We start from the raw sequence: 23,130 nt of genomic DNA, 5'->3' as shown, positions 1-23,130 counted from the left end.
GTTTGATTAAACTCAGATTATATTTTATAGCAATTTTCAGAAGCGAAGAAATTTCATACAAATTTCTAATTAGGTGCTGATTTTTTTGAATATATGATACCTTTCCCAATTTATGGTTGCGCGCAGCTGATTATTGTCATATGCTCTTTAGCACAGCTTATTTTTCAACTATAAGTCCCACCTTATACGTGTGAAACTAATGATTTATATGCATATTCTGTATGTGAGTTGAAATTCGGTTTAATCCACCTTGTAGTGTCTGCTGTCTTAGTGCCTTATTCATGATGCCTTTTATGTTACTTGTTGTCCCAAGGATTTGTTGGGTTATTGGTGATTTGGCAGTGGCCAATGTTAACATATCAGGAGGATCGAATACGGATGGATGGAGTATTGCCATGCATGCTGGACAACGCGTGCAGCCTGTTTTTTCAAATAATTTCAGGTTGTATTTTGTCTGATAATGCCTTTAGCCGCTATAAATTTTTCATAAATCAACTGAGGACCCGGGCTTAGTGCCGAGGAAAGAAGTATATCTTGGGTAGTAGCATCTCAAAGGGTCTCGTCGTCACTGCCATTGCATGGAAACTTATATTATTAAAGGCTCCTGTATGGGCTATCATTGTTTCCCACTTCTGCCATAATTGGGGAACATTTATTCTTTTAACATGATAACCAGGTATTAAAAATAGTCGCTTAATTATCATTAAATTGCTCCTTTCTATGCTTCTTATGAAGTTGTATTACAAAGTTACTAATGTCCACAAATCATGGACATATTCGTTAGCTGCTGCACATCTATGAAACATCTATATTCATATAGGATGTCTTCTTCAAACCCCATTTACTTGTACGAATTTTGTTTCATAATGCCATCCTCTTGCATGTTGGTCAAATATATAACCAAAGTAAAATACAAGCGACGGCATAGAAACGTAATATGCTAAGGCAACGTCATAGAAATGTATACGTAACTAATAAAGGAAAATACATAATCAACGTGTCCGGAATAAATTGCCAAGGTGATGTAATATGAAATTAGGTGATCGAATATTGTTCGCATTAGCTTGATAACAACTGATATTTGTAATGAAAATTGCAAACAGAAATAATAAAACTTGTAACAGCTGATTCGATGAAAGATGCTAAAATAATAATATATCTGGATCTCAGATTTATTTTTACTTTTATTTTCATTATCTAGTTTAGAAGTCAATAAGGTTAAGTTTCTTGTTTTCGTGATTTGGTTGGTCTAGGTTTCTCTATTGTTTTCTTCTCCTATATAAGGAGGCTTATTTTTAATGATAGATAGATAGTTCTCGAGTATTCTCTTGGTGTTCTCAATTACCATATTCCAACAAAAGATACGAACTTACAACGTACCAAAGCAATATTTTAGTAGACTTGAAAGCGAACGAAGCAAACGAAAATAAAGCAAGAAACCCGGACAACCCTCTTGAGTCCTGACCACAATGGCTTCAGTTTTATTCGAATTTCCAAACTTCATGCACATGCCATGCACAGACGTTCAGCTCACTAGACATTTACGAACATCATCGTAAATCGTAATACCACGTACCTTGCAATTATTCATCTTCTGGGCATAAATATTGGAACTCCGATAATGGAAGTCGAAATAATATTACTCTGCTGCGGCGGCTGAGGAGGAGGAGGATTGGCGACCACAATGCTGCTGAACCGCCTGTTGGTGGTGGTTGCTCATAAACGACGTCGTAGGCATTGCATGTTGCTGTACATGGTGGTGGTTTTAAACATTAAACTCCACTGGGATGTGGGTACAGAGAACATGCACACTAAACTCACATGCGGGACTAATCTCACACGTGTAGCAAAGGCCGTTAGTGACGCCTTTGCATACGTGGCACCCGTGTGAGGAGATGTTGCCGGGACGGTTGACAAGGACGAGGTTGTGGTGTGGGTGGAGGTGGGAGGAGATGCGGTGGGGAGCGGTGGCGCGTTGTTGGTGGATCGAGGTCAACGTCACAAGCGGAGCAGCGGTATCTTACACCGCATCCTCCGGTGTTGCAACCGTTGCAATTGAATGCAGACGGCATGTATATTTTATGAAGGACATGTTGATGAAGTGTTGGATCTGGAGTTGACTGGGTTGACTTAAAGATTTGGATCTTTGCAACGGAGCCATATGTTTTTTTTTGTCTGTTATTGCATTCTCCAACTTCCAGTGCCTTAAATAGACATCTAATGAACCAAATATTCGTCAAACTATTTGGCGGGAAATCGTTTATGTTCGTTTATTTATTAAGCGAACGAATATGAACACGTGTTCCGTTCATTCATCTATGTTCATGAACGTTCGTATATCTAGTTTATTTATGTTTGTTTATATATTTGATATAAAATAATTAAATCTTATCCGGATAAGTTATCTGCTTAAAGATTTTATATTTGCTAATTTGTGTTCATTTAAGTATTTTCATTTATGTCTGTTTATGTTTGTTTGCATTCATTTACATCTATTCATATATGTTCATTTATATTCATTTATCTTTGATAATGTTTGTTTAGATTTTAAATAAACGAACATATACGAAAACAAATGCTCATTTTTTAAATAAACGGACAAAAATGTTTGTTTAGTGTTTGTGTTCGTTAAGTTAAATGAACCAACACGAACATGCCTTTGTTCGTGTTTGTTCGAGTCATTTATAGGCTTTCATTATTCACATTAATGAATACATCGGTTTAAATCTCTAGGTTCTGCATATTTTATTTGTATTCGTGAACCGTTCGTGATCAACACATTCATTTTCTTAATGAACGAACACGAATATAAAATCTCGTTCAGTAAACCGTTCGTGAACACATTATTATCTTAACAACAAAAATGAACAAAACTTTGTTCGTGTTCGTACCGCTAGCTCTAGCCTTAAAACAATTTAACATAGGTAAGATTTTCCTATTTCCAGACTTAGGATTGCTAATTTAGAAAGATGTACATGTTTTAATGAATGAGGTACATGTTGATGTTTTCGGATCTGTCAATTACAGTTGAATTCAAGAAAATCATAGTAACATACATGCACTAATTGCTAAAGTGCCATTACGTGTGGAATGGGTTGTAGTCTTGGTCAATTACAATATAATTAAAAGGACACTAAACTACTCAAGTGAAAGACAACGAACCGAAAGGGTGGGTCGAAGGGGTCCATTACCAGAGTGTTCCAGCCACAAATCGAAATTGTATGCGTTGCTATAGTGCTCACTGGTTCGAATTCCGGTTTCCTATTAAGATTTTTGATCACTACAAGAAAACAGTTTTCGTTGTCATCTAGTAAATTGTTTCTTTTCTAATAAAAGATTGGTTCTTCTAACAATTTGGTTATATTATACAGGCAATACAACCATGTCTAGATGTAAATATACTTAACTTGTTACGTATATGTGAGTTATCAAGTTACATATGTATATCTTACATGTGACTCTATTAGTTGAATTATATTATCAAATTTTGGTTCCGCATATATGCAATCCTTGTTGTTACAAACATATAAGTTATATATATGTTACACGGTGCAATGTTAAAACTATACTACCAGCTACATGCATGCACGTAACATAGTGTAACTCTTCAAGTTACATGGATCAATCGATCTTTAAGCTATGAGGTACATATGTATATTGCATTGTCACATTGTAATCAACATTCATGAATGTTCTTCCTGCAATATCGTTTCTCTTTAAAAATTCCTTGAATATGACAAAAACAAAAGTTGTGATTTGAAAGGATGATTTGTTAAAAGAAAAGGAGATATGTATGATTAGATGGGAGAGAGAAAGGAGTGAAAGATTTTAAAAGATTTGTTAGTTATCATAGTTTTTTAAAAACTAAAAGAAAAAAAAAATTCCAACATACCGTAACAGCGTAACCAAAGTAATTAGAACCACTTAAAGGTTCAATTAATTTACAAAATTACCCTTAGTTAATCTCTACTGTTAATCAAGCAAGATCAATTATTGTGATTGGCTTTAATATACCTACCCAATTACAACTGGCATACAGTTATACAAAAATCAAAACAATTTAAGATCATACCACTTATTTGGTTCGGTGTGTTATATTTGTACTAGAAGTTGTAACACCCTTCCTAGTTCCTACTAGGACCATTAATTTGGTGTCTTAGAGAAACGTTTGTCTTATGTCCTATTTTTGGTCTCCAAACTCCAAAGCATGCTTTAGACTTCGGAGACATAGGTTAATACGGGTATGCCCCCCTGAAAGTTGTGAAAGTTTTTTTTTAGTGTTATGTATGTATGTTTACTAGGCAAATGCCCTTTACTTACTAAAAAGAAAATAAAAATCAAAACCGAGACCTCATTTCGTAATTAAGTCACTTAAATTGTTACAATAATTTACAGAATTACTTTCATTACATTTATATGTACGAAGGTTTTTATCAAAATCTTAATGTGTCTAATAACCTGATGGTGCAATAAGAAAAAATAAATTAAATGTACCATTAAGCAAATTGCCTAGTGACCGAATAGAGTATAATAAAAAAATAGCATATTTTGTTTTGTAGAAGGCTTTAGCTTCTGATTTTCTTTGTTTTTTAAAGGTTTATGAATACAACTAAAATGTAGTTAGAGTACTTCAAATATTTTTATAAAACAAAAAATTTTATAAAGAAAAACTAAAACTTTTAAGAGCCCCGTCTTCCAATGTCCAAACAAACACATACATGCGTGGTATTGGTTTATTCAAGAATGTGTTGAAAGATGAAGTAGCGGTCTAACATGCATGTAAGCTGTGACAGACAATGAGCCGAAATTCTGACAAAAGATCGTGCGAGCTAGGATCAAGTTCAAGGAAATACAAGAACTACTTGGAGCTTAAGACCTTCCTAATACAATTCAGACTCTAACGAGCAATTGTTGGCGAGTAATTTTGAATAGCCACAAGTCGGTGGAGGAATTTGATAGGGATTCAAACAAGTTATCATTGTAATCAAGATTTGTGCTATTTTCTTAGTTATAATTAAGATCTGAATTGTCATATATAACTTCCGTTTTTTTTTTATCATACTGATTTTTAGACATGATATATGGCAATCAACAATGGAATCTAATGCTATCTAAAGGTGTCCTAGAACTTAACGCGATCATATTACATGTTAATCATATATAATCAAAACTTCTATCAAGTACTTATAAGTTATAAGCTACCTCATAGACTTTTAGCAAAAGAAAAGGATAATCAGTTAATCACCATATCCGAAATAAAAATAAAATGACAAGTGATGTAATAACATGAAAGTTAGAATATTCATACTTCATTTCATGGCAATTGATATTTGTAATGGAAATCGCAAACAATGATAATAAAACTTGTTACGAACATCAATCAAATAAACGTTACCGCTATTCATTTGGACATAAATAATGGAACTCCGATAATGGATGTCGAAAGAATATTTGCAGCAATCTTCCCTACCTTTGTATAACCATTAGACTGAGGCGGAGGAGGAGGAGGCGGCGGTGGCGGTGGCGGTGGAGGATGGCTGATCATCACAGTCTGATTATTATTCACCACTTGATAACCACCAACTGCCGCAGGCGGCTGCTGAATCTGCTGGTGGTGGTTGGTCATAAACGACGTCGTAGGCATCAATTGTTGCTGTTGGTGGTGGTTGACCATCACATGTTGACTATTAGCATTCATCCCTCCATGATAACCACCAAACGACGTCGTAGGCATCACTTGCTGCTGCTGCTGCTGGTGGTTGATCACCGGAGTTTGATTAATATTATTATTCACTCCATGATAACCACCAAACGACGTCGTAGGCATCATCACTTGCTTATGCTGCTGCTGTTGTTGCTGGTGCTGGTGCTGGTTGGTCATCATATGTTGACTATTATTATTATAACCACCAAATGAAGCCGTATGCATCGCTTGCATCTGCTGCTGCTGGTGGTTGACCATCACCGGTTGACTATTAGCTACTCCATTAAATCCACCAAACGACGTCGTATGTGTCAGTTGCATGGGTTGCTGCTGCTGCTGGTTGATCAACACAGGCTGACAGGCTGATTATGATTAATCATGTTATTATTATTAGCCAAAGTCAACGGCTTATCACTGGTCAACGCCGGAACCTGGATACAAATAGCATGAACATTAAACTCACACGCGGGACCGATCTCACACGTGTAGCAAAGGCCGTTAGTGACGCCTTTACATACATGGCACACGTGTGAGTCACCGGGGCGGTTGATGAGGACAAGGTGGTGGTGTGGGTGGATGCTGGTGGCGATACGGTTGGGAGCTGTGGCGCATTGTTCATGGAGGTCAAAGTCACAAGCGGAGCAGTGGTATCTTACGCCGGATCCGCCGGTGTTGCAACCGTCGCAGTTGAAGTCGGCTGTCATGTAAAGTTTGTGAAGAACATGGTGGTGGATGAAGTGTTGGATTTGGATCTCTGCAATGGAGCCATTTGTTTCTGTGTGGGTGGGTGATAATGGTTCCAAGGTGGAAGAATGGAAGAAGAATTAAACAAGGATGGGTTTTGTTTTTTGCACACTTGAAATTGCTAAATATAGGAAGATGTACATGTTTTAATGAATGAGGTACATGTTGATAAGCGGCTATCGTTTTGGATTAGTTAATTGCACTTGAATAGTTGAAGTGTCGTGCTATAGGCTATAGCTACACCAACTCATCTGATCTCACACAATTAAATGTCTCTATATAGAACATTTATACGGTTGTTTTGATCAAAATATGCAAACTTGAAAATTAGCTGTCAGAATTGGCATTTGAACAATATTCGAACGACCGTTCTAACCATAGAGAAGTCAAACTTTGAAAATTATTAGTCATAACAACGCTGAGCCAATATCCGAATGGCCGTTCTGATCACATATAGTCAAATTTTGAAAATTATTGATATTATAACCATGAAGGAGTTAAACTTTGAAAATTATTAATTAGAAGATCATTTGGATGATATCCAGACAATCATTCTGACCACATATGATTAAATTTTGAAAATTATTTGTCACAAAGGCGTGCAATCTCTATCTAAACGACCGTTTAAAGCGGTGTTCATAAGATGTCAGATGGTGTGTGTATAGTTTGCCCATAGTTGAATTGCATAGTGTGAATACAGTGTACATGTGTTAATGTGTTATGTACAATTGGTAAAGCAATGTAGCGTGTGCAATCGGTGGTAGACTTGGTCAAGTATAATAAAATCGAGTTTTATAATAAAGATTTTATTCTGAAATTTGTTATTAAATTTTGGAATAACTGGAGTAGACTTTTGTGTACAAAACTTAAAGAAAAGGAATAAAACGACAATAAACTAGTCAAGTTGGTGTTTAATTTTAGTGAGTGAAAGTCAACTAGCCCAAATGGTGGGTCGACTGGGTCATTACCAACGTGTTTTAGCCACAAATTTTGCGACGTCTATGCCATTTTCCCACTCTTATCTTTTTCATACGCGTTGCTAGAAGTGTTCATTAGTTTGAATTTGGGTGTCCTGATTTTTTAGTTGTAGCCAATAATTCAAATGGAATTTGAGGTTGGTGTTTCAAATCGAAAAAACTGAACCGAAAAGAAAACTAACATAATGTAAATGTAATTTGGGTTGCTTCAAAATAAGATTAAATCTAGCCTAAGATGTAACTCAGATGCCTTAGGTTTAGAACCAAATGTAAATGTTTAACGCCCTTTTAAGAGAAGTTGTTGGTTATTGATGAGATATAGACCGAGCGTTGTTACAGCAGCCCAAGAGGAACATGTGAGGCTGGGAACAACCGACAAAGAGTGGGCTAGTCCAGCTGGATATGGGCTGGGGCACCCAAGGAAGGTCCGGAGATAATGTCAGCATCAGGATAAGTTCGGGAAGTTAAAAACCCGAGACCCATAATGGCACACAATCTCTTAGGTAGCGTTTGGTATGCAGAATTAACAGTACGAATGAAATGATTCATTACGTAGGAATGAAAAAAATTGTGTTTGGTTAGTCAATAGAATTAGAATGGAATCATCCATTACACATGGAAATATGGAATCCCATTCCATCAAAACCATTCCCTTTCACTCCCCTCCCCCCTTTCTTTTTTTTCATTTCATTCCTCCTTCACCCTACTTTATCAACACCACCACCACCACCACTACCATCGGCGCCACCACCAGCATTTTCGCCACCGGAGCTACCACCGTCGTCATTGTAGGGGTTTTTTTTTTTTGGTTAAAAAGTATTTTGAGATATGAGTGTTTTTATTATTTCTATTTCATTTCTAGAATTTTTTGGATACCAAACAATAAAAATTAATAATTGATTTCATCCAAACATAACCTAAAAGGGTCTTGATTCCCGAACAATAGAGGTATGGAATGATACACAACTAGCTTGCTCACACTCGCAACACACCTAACTATTGCATTGCGTTTTAGGCTTCTCAGGTCCGATCCTTATTAAAGGAATCAAGAGTTTTGAACTTAATTGGGTAGATATTACTGTCGCATAAACAAAAAACTTTGTCTGAGCCCGGGTTCGAACCGGGGACCTCTAGTGTGTGAGACTAGCGTGATAACCAACTACACCACCCAGACGATATTGTTTGTTGCCAACGTCAAATTCTAAAGAACAAAAATGACTTTTAATAAACAATGTTGTGCTCGTGCAGAAAGAGTGCTTTTCAAACATCATGCTTATCATTTATTTGCATTAGTTTGCAATGTTCGTTTTGCTATTCATGTATGCTCACTTGTATATTTGTTCGTTTAAATATGTTAACTCAAATTTATTTATTTCTAATAGTTTAATTTGAAGGCAGGTTATTCATTTATTTTTCATAGTTATTTTATGTGATTCATTCAACTGTGGTTTTAATTTTCTACTAATTCTAGTTTTGAACCAATTTAAGTTTTTAGATATGCCGCATTAGCCTTTAGGGGTTACTCATTGGCGCTAATGATATGAATCAATAATTTTGATCTTCAATTGTCGGTCCAAAAAAGTTATGATCTTTAATCAATTGTTCATAATTCTTGCATATGTTTATTCGTTACTTTATTTAACTCATATATGTTAACTCAAATTTATTTTGTTACTAATACTAATTTAAGTATTCATTTATATTATGTGGTAGTTTATGCTTGTTCTTGTATGTTATTCGTTAAAGTTTATTTTTACTAATATTAGTTAGAGCCAATTTGAATTTTAGATACACCACACTAGTCATTGGGGAATACTCGTTAGTCCTAATGATATGAACCACTTTGTCTTTAATCAATGGTTCATAATTAATCCTTCTTCGAAGTTATCATCTCTTTAGCCCCGCAAGTCTTAGAGTTTTGAATTATAGACAAGTCACATTAGTCGTTAGGGGGTACTCGTTAGTCCTAATGATATACGATTACACACATATGAAGTTACATGAATATCATGTTGGTTGTCGATTTCTACTTTAATTACGTTAATATGTAGTCTTGATCACATGAAAATAATATCGAATTAGATGAAAATAATGTTGACTAACAATTTCCATCCTAAGTTGTGTTACTTTACAATGTTTTCCTTTTTAAAACGACTAACTCACACACTCACTAATTCTACTCATAAACGTGTATCCGGTTTCTAATCTTATACTTTAATTGCCTTGTTTACAATGCTTTTACTTGATATTACCAAGTACTCTTGTCACTTACATGTCCAAATTTAAAATGAAAGTTAGTGCTAAGAGTCTTGAAAGCTTTGATTTTAGCAGGAAAAGAAAACAGAAGAACAAAAAGAATAAATTTTCAGCATGCCTTGTTTATTCTAACACTCAGAACTATCAATGTAACAAGGAGTAATTTAGAAATGTAGGAATTATCCGAGTTTCAAGCAATGATATTACAATCTTCGCGGTTGTTAGAATGTATAAAAAATCACTCTCAAGACTATAGTGTAGTCTACAGGACTACCATATTTTATTAGTCTTACACTAGCAACATCTAATTATTAGTCGTTAACAAGTGCAACAAGTCTCTCAACAGGGTGATAATTCATGAAATCAAACATCACTAGCATGAGCAACGATTGCTCTTGTGAGGCAAAAGACCTATGAACTTATATGGCTTCCATAACCAATATTGGCTTCCATATACGAAATTGATTCTCGCATAAATAAAGGAAGTTCTTGTGGTACATGACGTATATTCAGTATCACCAAATATGTTTGATATCCCATAGTATCGCGCAATCATTTTCAATACATATATGCATAGAAAAATGGTTGATACATAGAGACGAAAGAAAAAACACGAAACATTCAAGAAATGTATTATAAGCATGAGCAGTATAAGATTAATAGAAAGTTCACGGGTTGAGGCACCCTTACGGTACTATGTGATACATAACCTATTTACCTGAAACATACATAGGTGTTTTTCCTAACCATACCTGAAAATTTATTTGAAAATAATAGAACTTTATAAAAAATCCAAATAGTAAGAAAAGTATTTGAGCATCGTACGGGTAAATTTTAACAAGCTAACGAATATATCCGATATCCCCTGGTAACTTGAGATAAGCAAACGATACTGGGTTGTTGAGTTTCGAAATCCGTACGGGTATTTTCTACGACCCAAAGTCACTTCATGTGTCAGATTGGTTGTGACATGGTTTTCCTAAAAAAGTGAAGTGAGGGGTCAAAATCAGAAGCCCAAAACTATAGACATAGATATAGATATAGATATAGATATAGATAGTGGACGAGTGAAGTCACTGCGTCTCCTTCCACATCAGGTATCAATCTTCTTCTACCGCCTTTAATTTCATATCTTCACTTCACTCTCAATTCAATTCTACTTTCTTATTCCAGATTCCTCAATCATGGCGCAAGGTACTTATCTCCTCTTCACTATCACTTTAATTGTTCAATTTCAATTCAATGAATGAATGTTTGAGTTAAACCTAATAACGTACTGATATTGATAACTTATTATTGTTAATCTGGCGTTGAAGAAGATGATAAGTGCGGATCGATTGAAGCTAGTAGTAATATCTCACCGTATGATGAGGCAATGGATGCTTTGTCATCTCTGATTACGCAGAAAAGCCGTGCCGATTCGACAAACGCTGGCCTCAGATTTGAGCTCATGTTTGATTATGTAAAGGTAGATCTATTGATACATATAGATTTCAAATTGAACATGTTGCAGTCTGAATTTAAATTGAATACAGTTTTTTTATGATTTGTTATAGATTTTGGATTTGGAGGAGTCGATTTCGAAGATGAAGATTATACACGTAGCAGGCACTAAAGGAAAGGTATTGTGTTGGTAATTTGCACTCATCATTAATCATATAATAATGCTGGCAAATTGTATTTTAATAATTTACCTGTTGACTGATACTAATTGCATAATCATCAAAGATTTACACTCTTAATTATTACTATTTTTGCTCAAAATGACGATTGTGAACGAAATGAGGAAGCTTACAAGTGGAAAGTAAGTGTAAATTCATGATGATTGTGCTACTGTGGCAACCAAATTGAAACTTAGGAGTGCCATTGTTCAAATTGTGAGTATGAATTATTATCAGCCAACGGGCTATGAATTATTTATAGGGATCAACATGCACATTCACCGAGGCAATACTGCGCAATTGTGGCTTTCGCACAGGGCTTTTCACATCTCCTCACCTTATTGATGTCAGAGAAAGATTTCGATTGGACGGGTGAGTTTCGGTTTATCTTTTAACTGTCAGATTTATCCCTAAGTGGTTCATACATACTATCAATGTGGATGATTGTTTAATTTATGTATATTTGTTGTATGCTTCAGTGTGGATATAAGTGAAGAGAAGTTTTTGGCATACTTCTGGTGGTGTTGGGATAGATTGAAGGCATGATTTCTGACCCATAATCATTCTTAATGTAATTTACCTATTGATCCCAATAAGCGTAACATGGTCAATAACGCGCTTGTTGACTGTTTTCTTCTTGAAGAATTAGATGTTTCTTAATTGCTTATGCTTTATGTATGCAGGAAAATTGCACTGATGATATACCAATGCCAAATTTATTCCGCTTTCTTGCGTTACTTGCTTTCAAAATCTTTGCAGCAGAGCAAGTGCGTGACTTTATTATCTAACTTTCCGAAACAAAACTATAAATAATACATATTTTGTTTTGGATACAGGTAGATGTTGCTATTATGGAGGTTGGATTAGGCGGAAAGTTTGATGCAACAAATGTGGTATGCATATATATGCCTCTCTAACGCACTATTTTAGATTGTAACTTCAAATTGTTATGTGTCTATATCTGAATGTCATGCATGAGTTTTCAGGTTCAGACGCCTGTTGTTTGTGGTATTGCATCCTTGGGGTATGACCACACAGAAATTTTAACATACTTACGTTCATATATTTATTTATTATTCATGTTTTGATATTTTCCTCGAGTGTGAATATTAGACAAATCTTAAGTGTGCCAATTTTGTAGGAAATACCCTTGGAGCAATTGCTGGGGAGAAAGCGGGTATCTTTAAGGTGCTTACAGATGGTTTTAATTTATTTTTTTTATGCAGTTGGTTTTCTTTAAGGTGCTTCATAAATTTCATTAATTATTGTTTGTATTAATTAATGTTTAATATGTGTTTATTTTATGCAGAAAGGTGTTCCTGCATTTACTGTGCCGCAACCAGATGAAGCTATGGAAGTGCTAAAGGAGAAGGCTGCACAGTTAGATGTAATTCACGTCACCTTTGTTAATTAGCCTGTTTTGTTTCGGGTTATGCTATATTCTTGTATCTCTAACGGGCCAATAGGGTAAAAATATATATAAAGAGAAAAATTAGCTAGAAGGAGAAATGTCAAATAAGTTGAGCAAGTTGAAAGTTGCCTACATTTGTTTTTAACACATACAACATTTTAAATACTTATGTTGAAACGAAAAATAATTGTATTGAGTATTCTGGTGTTACAGGTACCACTTCAAGTAGCATATCCATTAGATAGCAAATTGCTAAAGGAGCTAAATCTAGGGCTTGTCGGCGAGCACCAGTATGTAAACGCTGGGCTTGCCATCAAGTTATGCTCCACGTGGCTCCAAAACACAGGTCAACTAGAACCCGATTCTCTTGACCAGAATGTAAGCACACCATAAAAGCAATTTCAATTTACTGATTTTTGAAAAATATAATTGTTTTCTTATGTTTGGATTTACAGAATTCACTGCCTCAGCAGTTCATTAAAGGACTAACGACAGCTACATTACAAGGGCGGGCCCAAATCATACCCGACCCGTCACTTGATATTGAAAGTGTGGGGGATCTTGTGTTCTATTTGGATGGGGCCCACAGTCCTGAAAGCATGGAAGTTTGTGCAAATTGGTTTTCTATTGCTATCAAAGAAGATGCCAGTAAGGACTCCACACAGGTTAGACAACACATAATATTCAATTTTATTTTTGATACAACGAAGCATCATTTTAGAGGATTTATTAAATTCATTTGAAAATGCAGATATTATTGTTTAATTGTATGTCGGTGCGGGACCCGCAGTTGCTTCTTCCTCGGCTGGTGAAAACATGTAGTGGTCATGGTAATCAATGTTAATCATGTGTTTTTGGAGTCATATGTATAATAATATTAATATTAATATTGATATTGATATTGATATTTCAGGTGTAAACTTTAAGAAGGCGCTATTTGTACCAAACATGTCCCTTTACACCAAAGTTGGGTCAACCTCATCCTTGTCATCAACTGAACCTGTAGCTGACGTGTCATGGCAACTTGCACTTCAAAGAGTTTGGGAGAGTATCATATCTGGTGAAAGAGGTATCATTTAAACACTTATTTTCTCTGACTTCAGTTTAATACTTAGGTGAATGGGTAAAACAGTAATTTAACTATTATGTTACAGGGAATAACAATAGTAGTGAGTTGGTTTCAAATGAGGGAAAAGATTATAGTGAAACAATTGTTAAAAGCTGTGATAGCAGCTTGGTGTTTGCATCACTTCCATTGGCTATTAAGTGGTTGAGAGATGCTGCTAAACAAAATAGGTCTGTTCGTATGCAGGTAATCAATTATAACCATTTCTTTCTTTTTTTATAATATTTTATTTAATCTTTTAAAGATGAAACATAACCCGAATCCACCCTTCAATGGGTTGGCTTATATCAGGTTCTTGTAACGGGCTCATTACATTTAGTTGGTGATGTCATGAAGCTATTGAAGAAATGAGGTCTGCAAGCATTTTGTTTGATCGATACAATGCTATGGGTTTCAGCATTGATCGAACACGAAAACACTCACCATAGTTGCTTGATATACAAAACAAACACATGTAACTGGTCTCTTTTTGTGATGTTTTGAAGGCTGCAAATACAACACGCATACGTGGTCTCTTTTCTTTTTTTCATTAGTTTTCTAAAGCTATTGTTTGATTCCTGTTGGTTTTGAATTGCAATTGTAATGTTTAAACTTAGACTTATGTATGTGCATTGAGTATTAAGTAATAATCTATCTTTTTTTATCTCAAAATTTTCAGTGACATTTTATATATATTTGTTTAATTATCGAATGAATGACTTGACGTGCAAACAAGCGAAAGCGAGGTACAATGCAAATCGAAAACCAGTTGATTTAAATGACAAATTTTTCAAAAGATAAGCATTCCAATGTCTGCACTTAAAACTACCAAACCTGGGTAAAAGCTATTAAGCTAAATATAAACATATTTGATGCAACAGTTTAAAAAAAAAACAATTTCCACAAATTTCATCATTCTCCACCTGCTAAACATAACCATTCCATTGGATACGCCGACATGCGATCAAGTCATAATACACAAGACGAAAAGAGTCGCATTCCCACTTTTTCTTCTCTAAAATCAGCACCAGTCATCTGGAAAGAATGAAATATATATTTTAAGTCGAAACACGCAAGATGGTATTTTTATCAATTATCATTATAACCATCAAATAATGATAAGTAAAAATACAAAGGAGGTAAATTTGAGTAATAAAAGAATGATCTAACCTCGGAAAATGAGCAGTTGAAACAATGCAACAATTACATCTTTGTAGATGTCATGAACTTATTTTTCTTCTCGGCCGGTTTAAGGATTTGAAACGAACACATTAAATTCTCATCGACACTCATCATGGCGCCTGCATTATCAAACTCACCACAATAGTTTGGGGCTGAAAATATGGTAACAAGTTGTCTGTCTGCAAAGAATTCATAGCCATCCTCCACAACCTGCAGCATAACAAGTGTTATAGTGAACAGCATACAACAAAAAAAATAATATAATAAAATTTAACTATATTCTCCTAGTTGGAATGTCAAAAGATATCCAAACATTTTCCTATAAATAAACAGGTTGGGTCGGATAGGGTCCACCCGCAAATAAATTTTTAATCCTTCTTTGAAATTAATAAATATAAAGTACGCCATATATATATGATTGATAAAACCATAGTGCCACAAGAATAAACAAACATTTATGATTTATCAATAAAAAGATTTAAGATTTGGATACACTTTGGGTCACTTTCAACAAGGGCTGCTAAACAGAGATCATGCCCGTGGATTCTTCGGTCAAACCCAAAGAATTTATGCGGCCCGAAGATAGTGTCACACACATGAACCCAAACACGATACGTGTATTCATGGGCTGACACGATCATGACCTGTTTAACCCGCAAATCATGTCACACAAAGAACCCAAACACGATACGCGTATTCGTGGGTTGACACGAGCATGGCCCGTTTAACTGGGAAAAAAATCGTTCAACTTTTTCTTTTGCATTTTACTAGTTTGAAACTCCTAGATTTATAGATTATTTTGTCATTTTTGAAACAATATTTTTTTAAACTATGCCATATTCTTAATAAAACTTAAAATTTTGGCATTAAAAATACTTAATAGCAAAAGTTATTATATAAAACACATTTAAAATACCCAAGTATTAATATACAGGTTAAACAGATCAACCCATGAACCCACCAGGTTGACCCAAACACAACCCATTTAACTAATTGTGTTCGCTGTTTTGATCCAAAATTGACCCGAACTCGTTTAAACAAAACCCAAAGCAGCCTATTTAACAAACCGATTCGCATATTTAGAAAAAAAAACATAAATTATAACTTATAACCAACCTGGTGGGCCCGGCAAACAAGATCAAGATCATGCTTATTCAGAAACTCCGACACCTTATCGGGCCCGAAAGTAAAGGAAACCCCTCTATCATTCATCCCCCATCCTTTCACATCTTTGCACGGGTCCGACCACAACAAATCACAAAGCAAGCCCGTATCAGGAATCGCAGTGGGCCGTGGCAAATTCCTAATTTGGTCCAAATCTGAAAAATCGGGCGATAATCCCCCGTGCATGCAGAGTATCTTATCATCAATAAGAGCCGCAACGGGTAAACAGTTAAAACAGTCTGTAAAAGCTTTCCATAGTTTGACATTAAAACGTCTTTTGCACTCGTCATAAAACCCGTAAATTCGGTTTATGGATGCACATTCGTGGTTTCCTCTTAAAAGAAAGAAGTTTTCGGGGTATTTGATTTTGTAAGCGAGAAGTAGACATATTGTTTCTAGACTTTGTTTGCCTCGGTCTACATAATCACCAAGAAAAAGGTAATTGGATTGCGGAGGGAATCCACCATATTCGAAGAGTCGTAATAAGTCGCTATACTGTCCGTGAATATCACCTAAAATTTAAAAAGAAAAACGGACAATAAATGAGATATATCAGTTTTTATTTGTAAAAGATAATTGCTATATTTACATCATGAAACAAAAATGCAACGCACAAAAGATGGTCTAGTTTTGCTAAAAGTGGGTGGAACGCCTAGGTTGAGTAACGGGTCAAAATCTCTCGGGTTGGAATAAGTCATTTTCCGTACGGGCCGAAAATGTGCAAGTCATAAACAAATAATAATAATCGATAATGTGTTAGGTATGATTGCAAAAATAGTAGTATTGCAATAACAAAAATATGAACTTTTAGATAAAATAATTTTGAAGGTTGTATGAATTAAAATAAAACTTTTGGTGCCTTTCAACCCATTTGCCCAATTCGATCCATTCCCCTTTTAGTAGACTTCTTAAATTGACCTCTTTGAGATAAAAGTCATAAAACACAACCCATTCATAAGTAAATGGGTCAAAATTACTACCTTTATAAAACAATAGGTTCAAAATAATTTCAACTATAAACATTGTATAGATGAAATATTGGTAATATGATAGTTATCAATTCTAGGAAGAAAATTTAGAAAGATCACAAGAGACACTAAGACAAATTCATATTCATTTACATGCATAAAACAGATACTTCATGATTATAATAGCTTTACAATTAGAAAGAAACATAAAAAGAATTAGGCACAACAACAAAAAAAAGTGCTTTCGCTAACCCACTATCTACTAATTATATGGGAAAATAAAGAAACCAACGAAATGCAAGCAGAAAACGCATGACAAGAACCACATGAGTTTGAAGGGCATGTATCAGTCTCACCCCAATGAAATATCTTTAATTTCAATAATGAAATCCAAAGGAAACTTTGCAAAAAGGCTTTGCCAAATCTTCTTCGGATTTCATCATTAAAAACAAGCGTATTTCAACAGGACGAGACTCATACGTGCCCACCAAACCGACGTAGTTCACGTCACGCACTCTATACTTCATATTTCTTTTGTCTCCTTTATTCCCATATAATTAGTAGAAAACGCGTTAGTGAGAGCAATTTCCTTTAGTTGTTGTACCCAACTCCCTTACGCTTATTTCCAATTGTAACACTACATATAGCCATCAAGAAACTACTTTATACATGAAAACATATATAAACTAATCAATCTCGCCTACGATCATCCTAAATTATTTACCTAAAATCGGTACTTAATTACTTATTTACTTATATCATATGTTTTTTGTACTAAGTATACAACAAACACATCAAATTCAACACATTGCACAATGTTTACCACAATATAAATATTATCCACATAACCGAAAACAATTAAGTCAAATTCCCCACATACCAAAAAACATCAAACACCCAAATCCCACAAAAAGCAACAAAACAATAATAAAAATTAAAAACCAAATTAGCCATCAAACAAACAAGATTATGAAAAAAAATACCACAAATCTTGATGGGTGCTTCAAGTTCAAGCAAATTAGGCTGTTTCATAAAGATATCACGAGAGGCAACACAAAGCTGCTTGATTTCACCCTCAGACAACTGAACCAGCTTCCCGGGCTTGTTCGATCGGACTTCAATTAGCCGCTGGATAATATTATCAAGAGCCACTGGGTCCATCTCAAACCCTAGTTCAAAAAACCCTTAATTATTTTGGTGAAAGTGAATTGGGTTTTGTGTGATCTGAGATGAAAAGGGTTAGGGGAAGAGTGTCGGCTTATCTATCGATTCATGTCTGGAAGGATTAAGGAAGAACCTAAAAGGGTGTGCTGCGTTGTGTTGTGATTTGATTGGGGGTTATATTATTTAAGGGAAATAATAACGTCACTTTGACTAAAGGTTTTGGGTTAAATCATAATAATGGTTTGATTTAGGGAATGAGGAAAAGGGTATCGAACCGATAACGGTACTGGGTTTAGCAACGTCGGTATTAATTCGGTACCGATTTTTGATATTTTGGGATCAATACGATACCATTATTTGTCGATTTATGTTTTCAATACCGGTATCAAGATTTTGGAAAAATCATGATTGAAATTGTTGATATCGAGCTCATCCCTAATTTGATTTAGGATGAATGAAGTTAGAATCCAATATTCCAAGGATCAAACCAAAAACTTGAATTATTCGGATAGAGTAGATACGAATTTGATTTAAAAGTATTTTTTATGAGTATCGGATATATAGATATTAGGTTATATCTGACTGGTTATTTTGTTAAGTGATTGTTTAACAGAATAAAGTGTATATCTGACTGGTATTGAATGATCAGATTCTGATACTCAAAAAAGTTAAGAAAATAGAAAATGTTGTATTTAACATTTCGGATTAGGTCATCACATTTTTAAAGTTATTACGTATCGAATTTCATATTTAGGTGTCAAAACGTAACAATTAAAAGGTATCATGTGTTAGGGGTGCTCAACATATAATTTGGTGTGTCAGGCCGTCATGGAGTGTAAATGAATCAAAGCGTGCCAAGTATTTGTTATATAATTTTAAGTTGTTTTTATAAAAACCCACATTAACAAGAAGCTAAAAGGGAAACAAAAACAAAATTACATCATCAAAAACGGGTGTTTTTAACCAATCAATGAAAGCTATTATAGATTTAGAATACCTACTAGGATACCATAAAAATGAATAATTAACAATATCATCAAAGATAAACTCACGTTTATTTGGACCTATAGCGAAGATCATGTTGTTTCTATGCTTCCAAATCACCCACCAAGTAGTCATGATAATAGCATCTAAAATCAATCTTCTTTATTTACTAATAGTAATAGTATCGATCCAAAAGCCCAAACCTGAAGGAGACAAAGATGAAGGAAAAGTCACCTCAAGCCAACGAGCCACCGCGTTCCAAAGCCGAACAACCAAACCACATTCTCCAAACATATGCACAGTTGTCTCAACTTGTCTAAACCGAACACATAATCGAAGTAATGTCCAAACCATGATTACATAAATTTATTTTCATAGGAATGCGGTATAAAAGAATTTTTCATGCCAAAATATTAACTTTCCAAGGCAGCATCCGATTCCACCTAGTTGGAGCTTCCGTCTCTGGGGGGGGGGGGACGCGTAAGTCAATCACATTTCTTACCGATTAACCGAAAATTCCTTTTCTAACTCCAATTCCCAGTTCCAGTTATCAGAATCATTATTTGCACTAACCCGTTGAATATAATGACTCAAACCCTCAAGTTGGGATTGCTCCCCCCCCCCCCCCCCCCGGTGATAGGCCTACGCCACGACCACTCCCGTGCCCCATTATCAAGCTGACTACTAAGCAAACAATTTTAATTATTCTCTAACCTGAATAAACGAGGAAATCTTTCACTAGGAAGCTGATCACCTAACCAATATTCCTTCCAAAATAATGTAGAGCCATCGTTTCCTACTTTTTTCCGGATTGTAGACATGGGAATAATATCTTTAGAGTGAAGAACATTTGAAGCTTTAACAATACGATTCCAAATGCCACTTCCACTACCGACGTTTGAGCTATCCCTAAAACCAGCTTGGTCCCCATGGATGGATTTTATCGCTTTAATCCAAGCAAATTCCAATTGTTGACGAGCCTCCACCGCCATTTTTTGAAGTAACACATAATTAAAACTTTCCAAACTTCCTATTCTCAACCCTCCTTTTGCTTTAGAAGCCATCACAAAATCCCATTTCACCCATGAGATCTTTTGGCCATTACCTTCTCCTCCCTTGATCTCAACGATTCCAATTTATTTTTTATCTTCGATGGCATTAAGATAAAGACAAAATAAATACCTAAAGATCCCAAAAATGAAGTAAGCAACATCAATCTTCCTCCGATAGACGACATTTTTGCTTTCCATCTAGAGAATCTCTTTTTAAATCTTTCAATAACAATATCCCAACCTCGAGTTTGAGCCATATTCTTGTCTTTTTATCAACTTATTTTGTATAGTCTATTATACTTTAATTTCTTTCTTAACGACTATGAAGTAACTTTGATAAGTCGTTAAAGAGGCTTGGCTATGCATCAAATGAGGAGGTCCAAACTCATTAATTTAGGTCCTTGATTGTGCATTTATTATAAAATGAATTTTGACAAAACAAAGTTGGTCCCGTGCAACATCGAGTCATCGAGTACATGATTCCAAAATACGTTGTATGCAATAAGAAGTTTAAATTCTTGATTATTTATTTATTAGTAAAAGAATCATGCATATAAAAGTAGGAGAAAGTGAATACGGTGCTGTCAGCCGTGCAACCTTACGCGTAAAACCCATTAAAACTACGCAGTTTTGATTAAAAAAAAAAACCCCTAAAAGCTATAAAGAATTAAAACACCCTTCAAAAAAAAAACCCCTAAAAGCTAAAAAGTCTTATGCTTCATAATAAACCCTAGAAACTTCAATGATGATCGACGATTAACACAAACGGACGGAGATTGAGGCTCATTAACAGACCTGAAGGTATTTCATGTAGCCCTTGAATAATCGATTAGGTTTTGATTATGATTGTATCTCCTATTTCTCTCTCTGCTCTCTTGCGCTTCATTGCAAACCCTAGGAAGCTCAATTATTCTAGGTACATACCTAAATGAAGACGATTAACAAGGATGGACGGACACTCTCCTCTACAAGTAATGTTTGTTATTTCAGTTTTTCTAGGTTTTGGCCTTGTCTTTTGCAATTGATTATCTAATAAGGTTTTTATAACACATATTTGCAGAAAATACGCTTCAGTTTGATTTATGGTAGTTCAATTTCAAACCACAATTGTGTGATGCAGATAACAGTGAAGGATAATGGCAGTGAAGGATAATTCTGCACAAACAAGGACGTTTATGGTTAAAAATGACACCCCTAGAGATGAGACGTTTATCACCCGTTTCATGAAAACCCGTTCCATTTTTACCCTCACGGGCCAGAAATTTATTTTCTTGTCTTTTACTGGTGGGAGGGCTCTGGTTTGGGTTAGCATGTTTGTTACTGTGTGCAGGTGTAGATGCAGGTCAAACGACTGTCTCCTGGGTATATCCGGGGTGGGTTGGGCCCGTTATGGTGTTTGGTAACAGTTTACTATCCCGTGGGTTAATGAGAGAAAAGGTTGGCTGATCGTCTATGCTTCTAGAACTGCTGGACATCATAAAATGGATATTTTGATAAGTGCAGCTACCCCTGATGTTATTTTGTTCACACAACTGTTATGCTCAACTTTGACACTAATATTATGCTCAAGCCACATGATGGGTTTGGTTTTTTGGCCCGAATAGATCTTAATCTAACCATCGACATTTTTTGGCCCGAATCTATTGGCTTATGCATTAACTGTTTATTTATATATTTATTCATTTTTAATTTGGGTGCAGGTGATTTCTCTTTAATATGGCTAAAGAGGTAGCTCCACGAATTGTTATCTTTCTTCTAAGAAATGTCGACATGTACTAACTTGTTGAGCTGTCTGTCTGCTAATCCTTTATGGACAGCCAAGGTACTTTGCATAGAGATATCAAGATTGGCAAGTTTTTTTTGATAAAAAAAAAAAAAAACTTGAAGATAAACACACTGAAAGCAACTGACGATGATGCAAGACGAATGAGGAGATACTTGATTATAGTTTGGATAGGTTTCTATTTTTTGTTGTTACTTTTATGTCCATGTAAACGGTTTTCATTGTATTCGCAAGAAATCTAAAAAGTTATGTTTTGTTATGTACTTTGTTAACACCTATAAAGATGTAATGCACCAATTTGTCCCAACGCAAGCAGACACAATAGTTGCCTGCACATAATCCAAACATGTAACACTTTTAATCTTCTTAAACTTCCACCAATGATGTCGCATTATAAAGTTTTAAAATTGGAAAAATGCAAACTTTAACAAGGTAACATAACCAAAAGGGATGTATGTTACCTTTGTTAAAGGATTGTCCTACAAAAATAATAAGGTAAGTAGGTAACTCAAATTAAGCCACTGTTGACATTTTCAAAGTCTACCAGAACAACAATTGATTACATGACATTGTGACTGTGACCGTGACCGACCAGTACCTAAGCTTTTGACTATAAGTGTAACATTGGCTTATGCATTGACTGTTTCAAATTTGACTTTGACTTTCGGGATTTGACTATGATTTATTAACCAGTACCTAAGCTTTTGACCATAAGTCTAACATTGGCTTGTGCATTGACTGTTTCAAATTTAACTTTGACTTTCGGGATTTGGCCCTTTAACATGCTACCTTTTGACTCGTTTATATTGCTACATTTTGGGGTTTTATATTACTATATGTGGACCCATTTCAGTTTATATTTTTATGTTTTCAACCGTTTCAGTTTATATTGTTACGTTTTCACCTGTTTCAGTTTATATTGTTACGTGTTCACCCGTTTAACTTCATACGGCTATATTTGGCTCGTTTTGTTTT

General features: G+C 35.1%; 3 protein-coding genes and 1 non-coding gene across 4 annotated transcripts; 1 reads left to right on the top strand and 3 right to left on the bottom strand.

Annotated features, from left to right (window-relative positions):
- Positions 1 to 6,048: 6,048 nt before the first annotated feature.
- On the bottom strand, positions 6,049 to 6,408 carry LOC143588300 (protein VACUOLELESS GAMETOPHYTES-like). The gene has a single exon (XM_077069345.1). The coding sequence runs from the start codon at positions 6,406 to 6,408 to the stop codon at positions 6,049 to 6,051; it is 360 nt and encodes a 119-aa protein (XP_076925460.1).
- A 2,117-nt stretch (positions 6,409 to 8,525) lies between these two features.
- TRNAV-CAC (transfer RNA valine (anticodon CAC)) lies at positions 8,526 to 8,599 on the bottom strand. The gene has a single exon. It is a non-coding gene; the product is annotated as a tRNA-Val (tRNA).
- A 2,387-nt stretch (positions 8,600 to 10,986) lies between these two features.
- Positions 10,987 to 14,292, top strand: LOC143588310 (folylpolyglutamate synthase-like). Its single transcript, XM_077069352.1, has 15 exons — positions 10,987 to 11,149; positions 11,238 to 11,303; positions 11,605 to 11,714; positions 11,822 to 11,882; positions 12,026 to 12,109; positions 12,179 to 12,235; positions 12,329 to 12,386; positions 12,481 to 12,530; positions 12,652 to 12,729; positions 12,967 to 13,131; positions 13,209 to 13,418; positions 13,505 to 13,583; positions 13,667 to 13,822; positions 13,908 to 14,065; positions 14,171 to 14,292. Exons 1-15 carry the CDS (start codon positions 11,057 to 11,059, stop codon positions 14,228 to 14,230), a joined length of 1,485 nt encoding a protein of 494 aa, XP_076925467.1. The 5' UTR covers positions 10,987 to 11,056; the 3' UTR covers positions 14,231 to 14,292.
- Positions 14,293 to 15,037: 745 nt separating this feature from the next.
- LOC143588309 (serine/threonine-protein phosphatase PP1 isozyme 3-like) lies at positions 15,038 to 18,437 on the bottom strand. Its single transcript, XM_077069351.1, has 3 exons — positions 18,156 to 18,437; positions 16,157 to 16,716; positions 15,038 to 15,250 (listed from the first exon to the last, which is right to left on the bottom strand). The coding sequence occupies exons 1-3, from the start codon at positions 18,331 to 18,333 to the stop codon at positions 15,062 to 15,064; spliced, it is 927 nt and encodes a 308-aa protein (XP_076925466.1). The 5' UTR covers positions 18,334 to 18,437; the 3' UTR covers positions 15,038 to 15,061.
- Between the last annotated feature and the right edge of the window lie 4,693 nt (positions 18,438 to 23,130).

Source organism: Bidens hawaiensis, unplaced genomic scaffold, assembly GCF_021521415.1.
Source record: "Bidens hawaiensis isolate Kalapana, Puna unplaced genomic scaffold, B.hawaiensis_p1.1 tig00036306_1, whole genome shotgun sequence".
NCBI classification, from domain to species: domain Eukaryota; kingdom Viridiplantae; phylum Streptophyta; class Magnoliopsida; order Asterales; family Asteraceae; genus Bidens; species Bidens hawaiensis.
Note: the sequence above shows the minus strand (reverse complement) of the source record. Positions and strands in the feature narration are given on the sequence as shown.

Excerpts from the sequence above, each read along its gene's own strand:
- LOC143588310 (XM_077069352.1), top strand. The coding sequence starts at position 11,057 with ATGGATGCTTTGTCATCTCTGATTACGCAGAAAAGCCGTGCCGATTCG. Across the intron at positions 11,150-11,237 it reads TCATGTTTGATTATGTAAAG|ATTTTGGATTTGGAGGAGTC; the intron begins GTAGATCTATTG and ends GATTTGTTATAG. Across the intron at positions 12,730-12,966 it reads AGAAGGCTGCACAGTTAGAT|GTACCACTTCAAGTAGCATA; the intron begins GTAATTCACGTC and ends CTGGTGTTACAG.
- LOC143588309 (XM_077069351.1), bottom strand. The coding sequence starts at position 18,333 with ATGGACCCAGTGGCTCTTGATAATATTATCCAGCGGCTAATTGAAGTC. Across the intron at positions 16,717-18,155 it reads AGCACCCATCAAGATTTGTG|GTGATATTCACGGACAGTAT; the intron begins GTATTTTTTTTC and ends TTTAAATTTTAG. Across the intron at positions 15,251-16,156 it reads TTGTTTGCCGGGCCCACCAG|GTTGTGGAGGATGGCTATGA; the intron begins GTTGGTTATAAG and ends GTTATGCTGCAG.
- LOC143588300 (XM_077069345.1), bottom strand. The coding sequence starts at position 6,408 with ATGACAGCCGACTTCAACTGCGACGGTTGCAACACCGGCGGATCCGGC.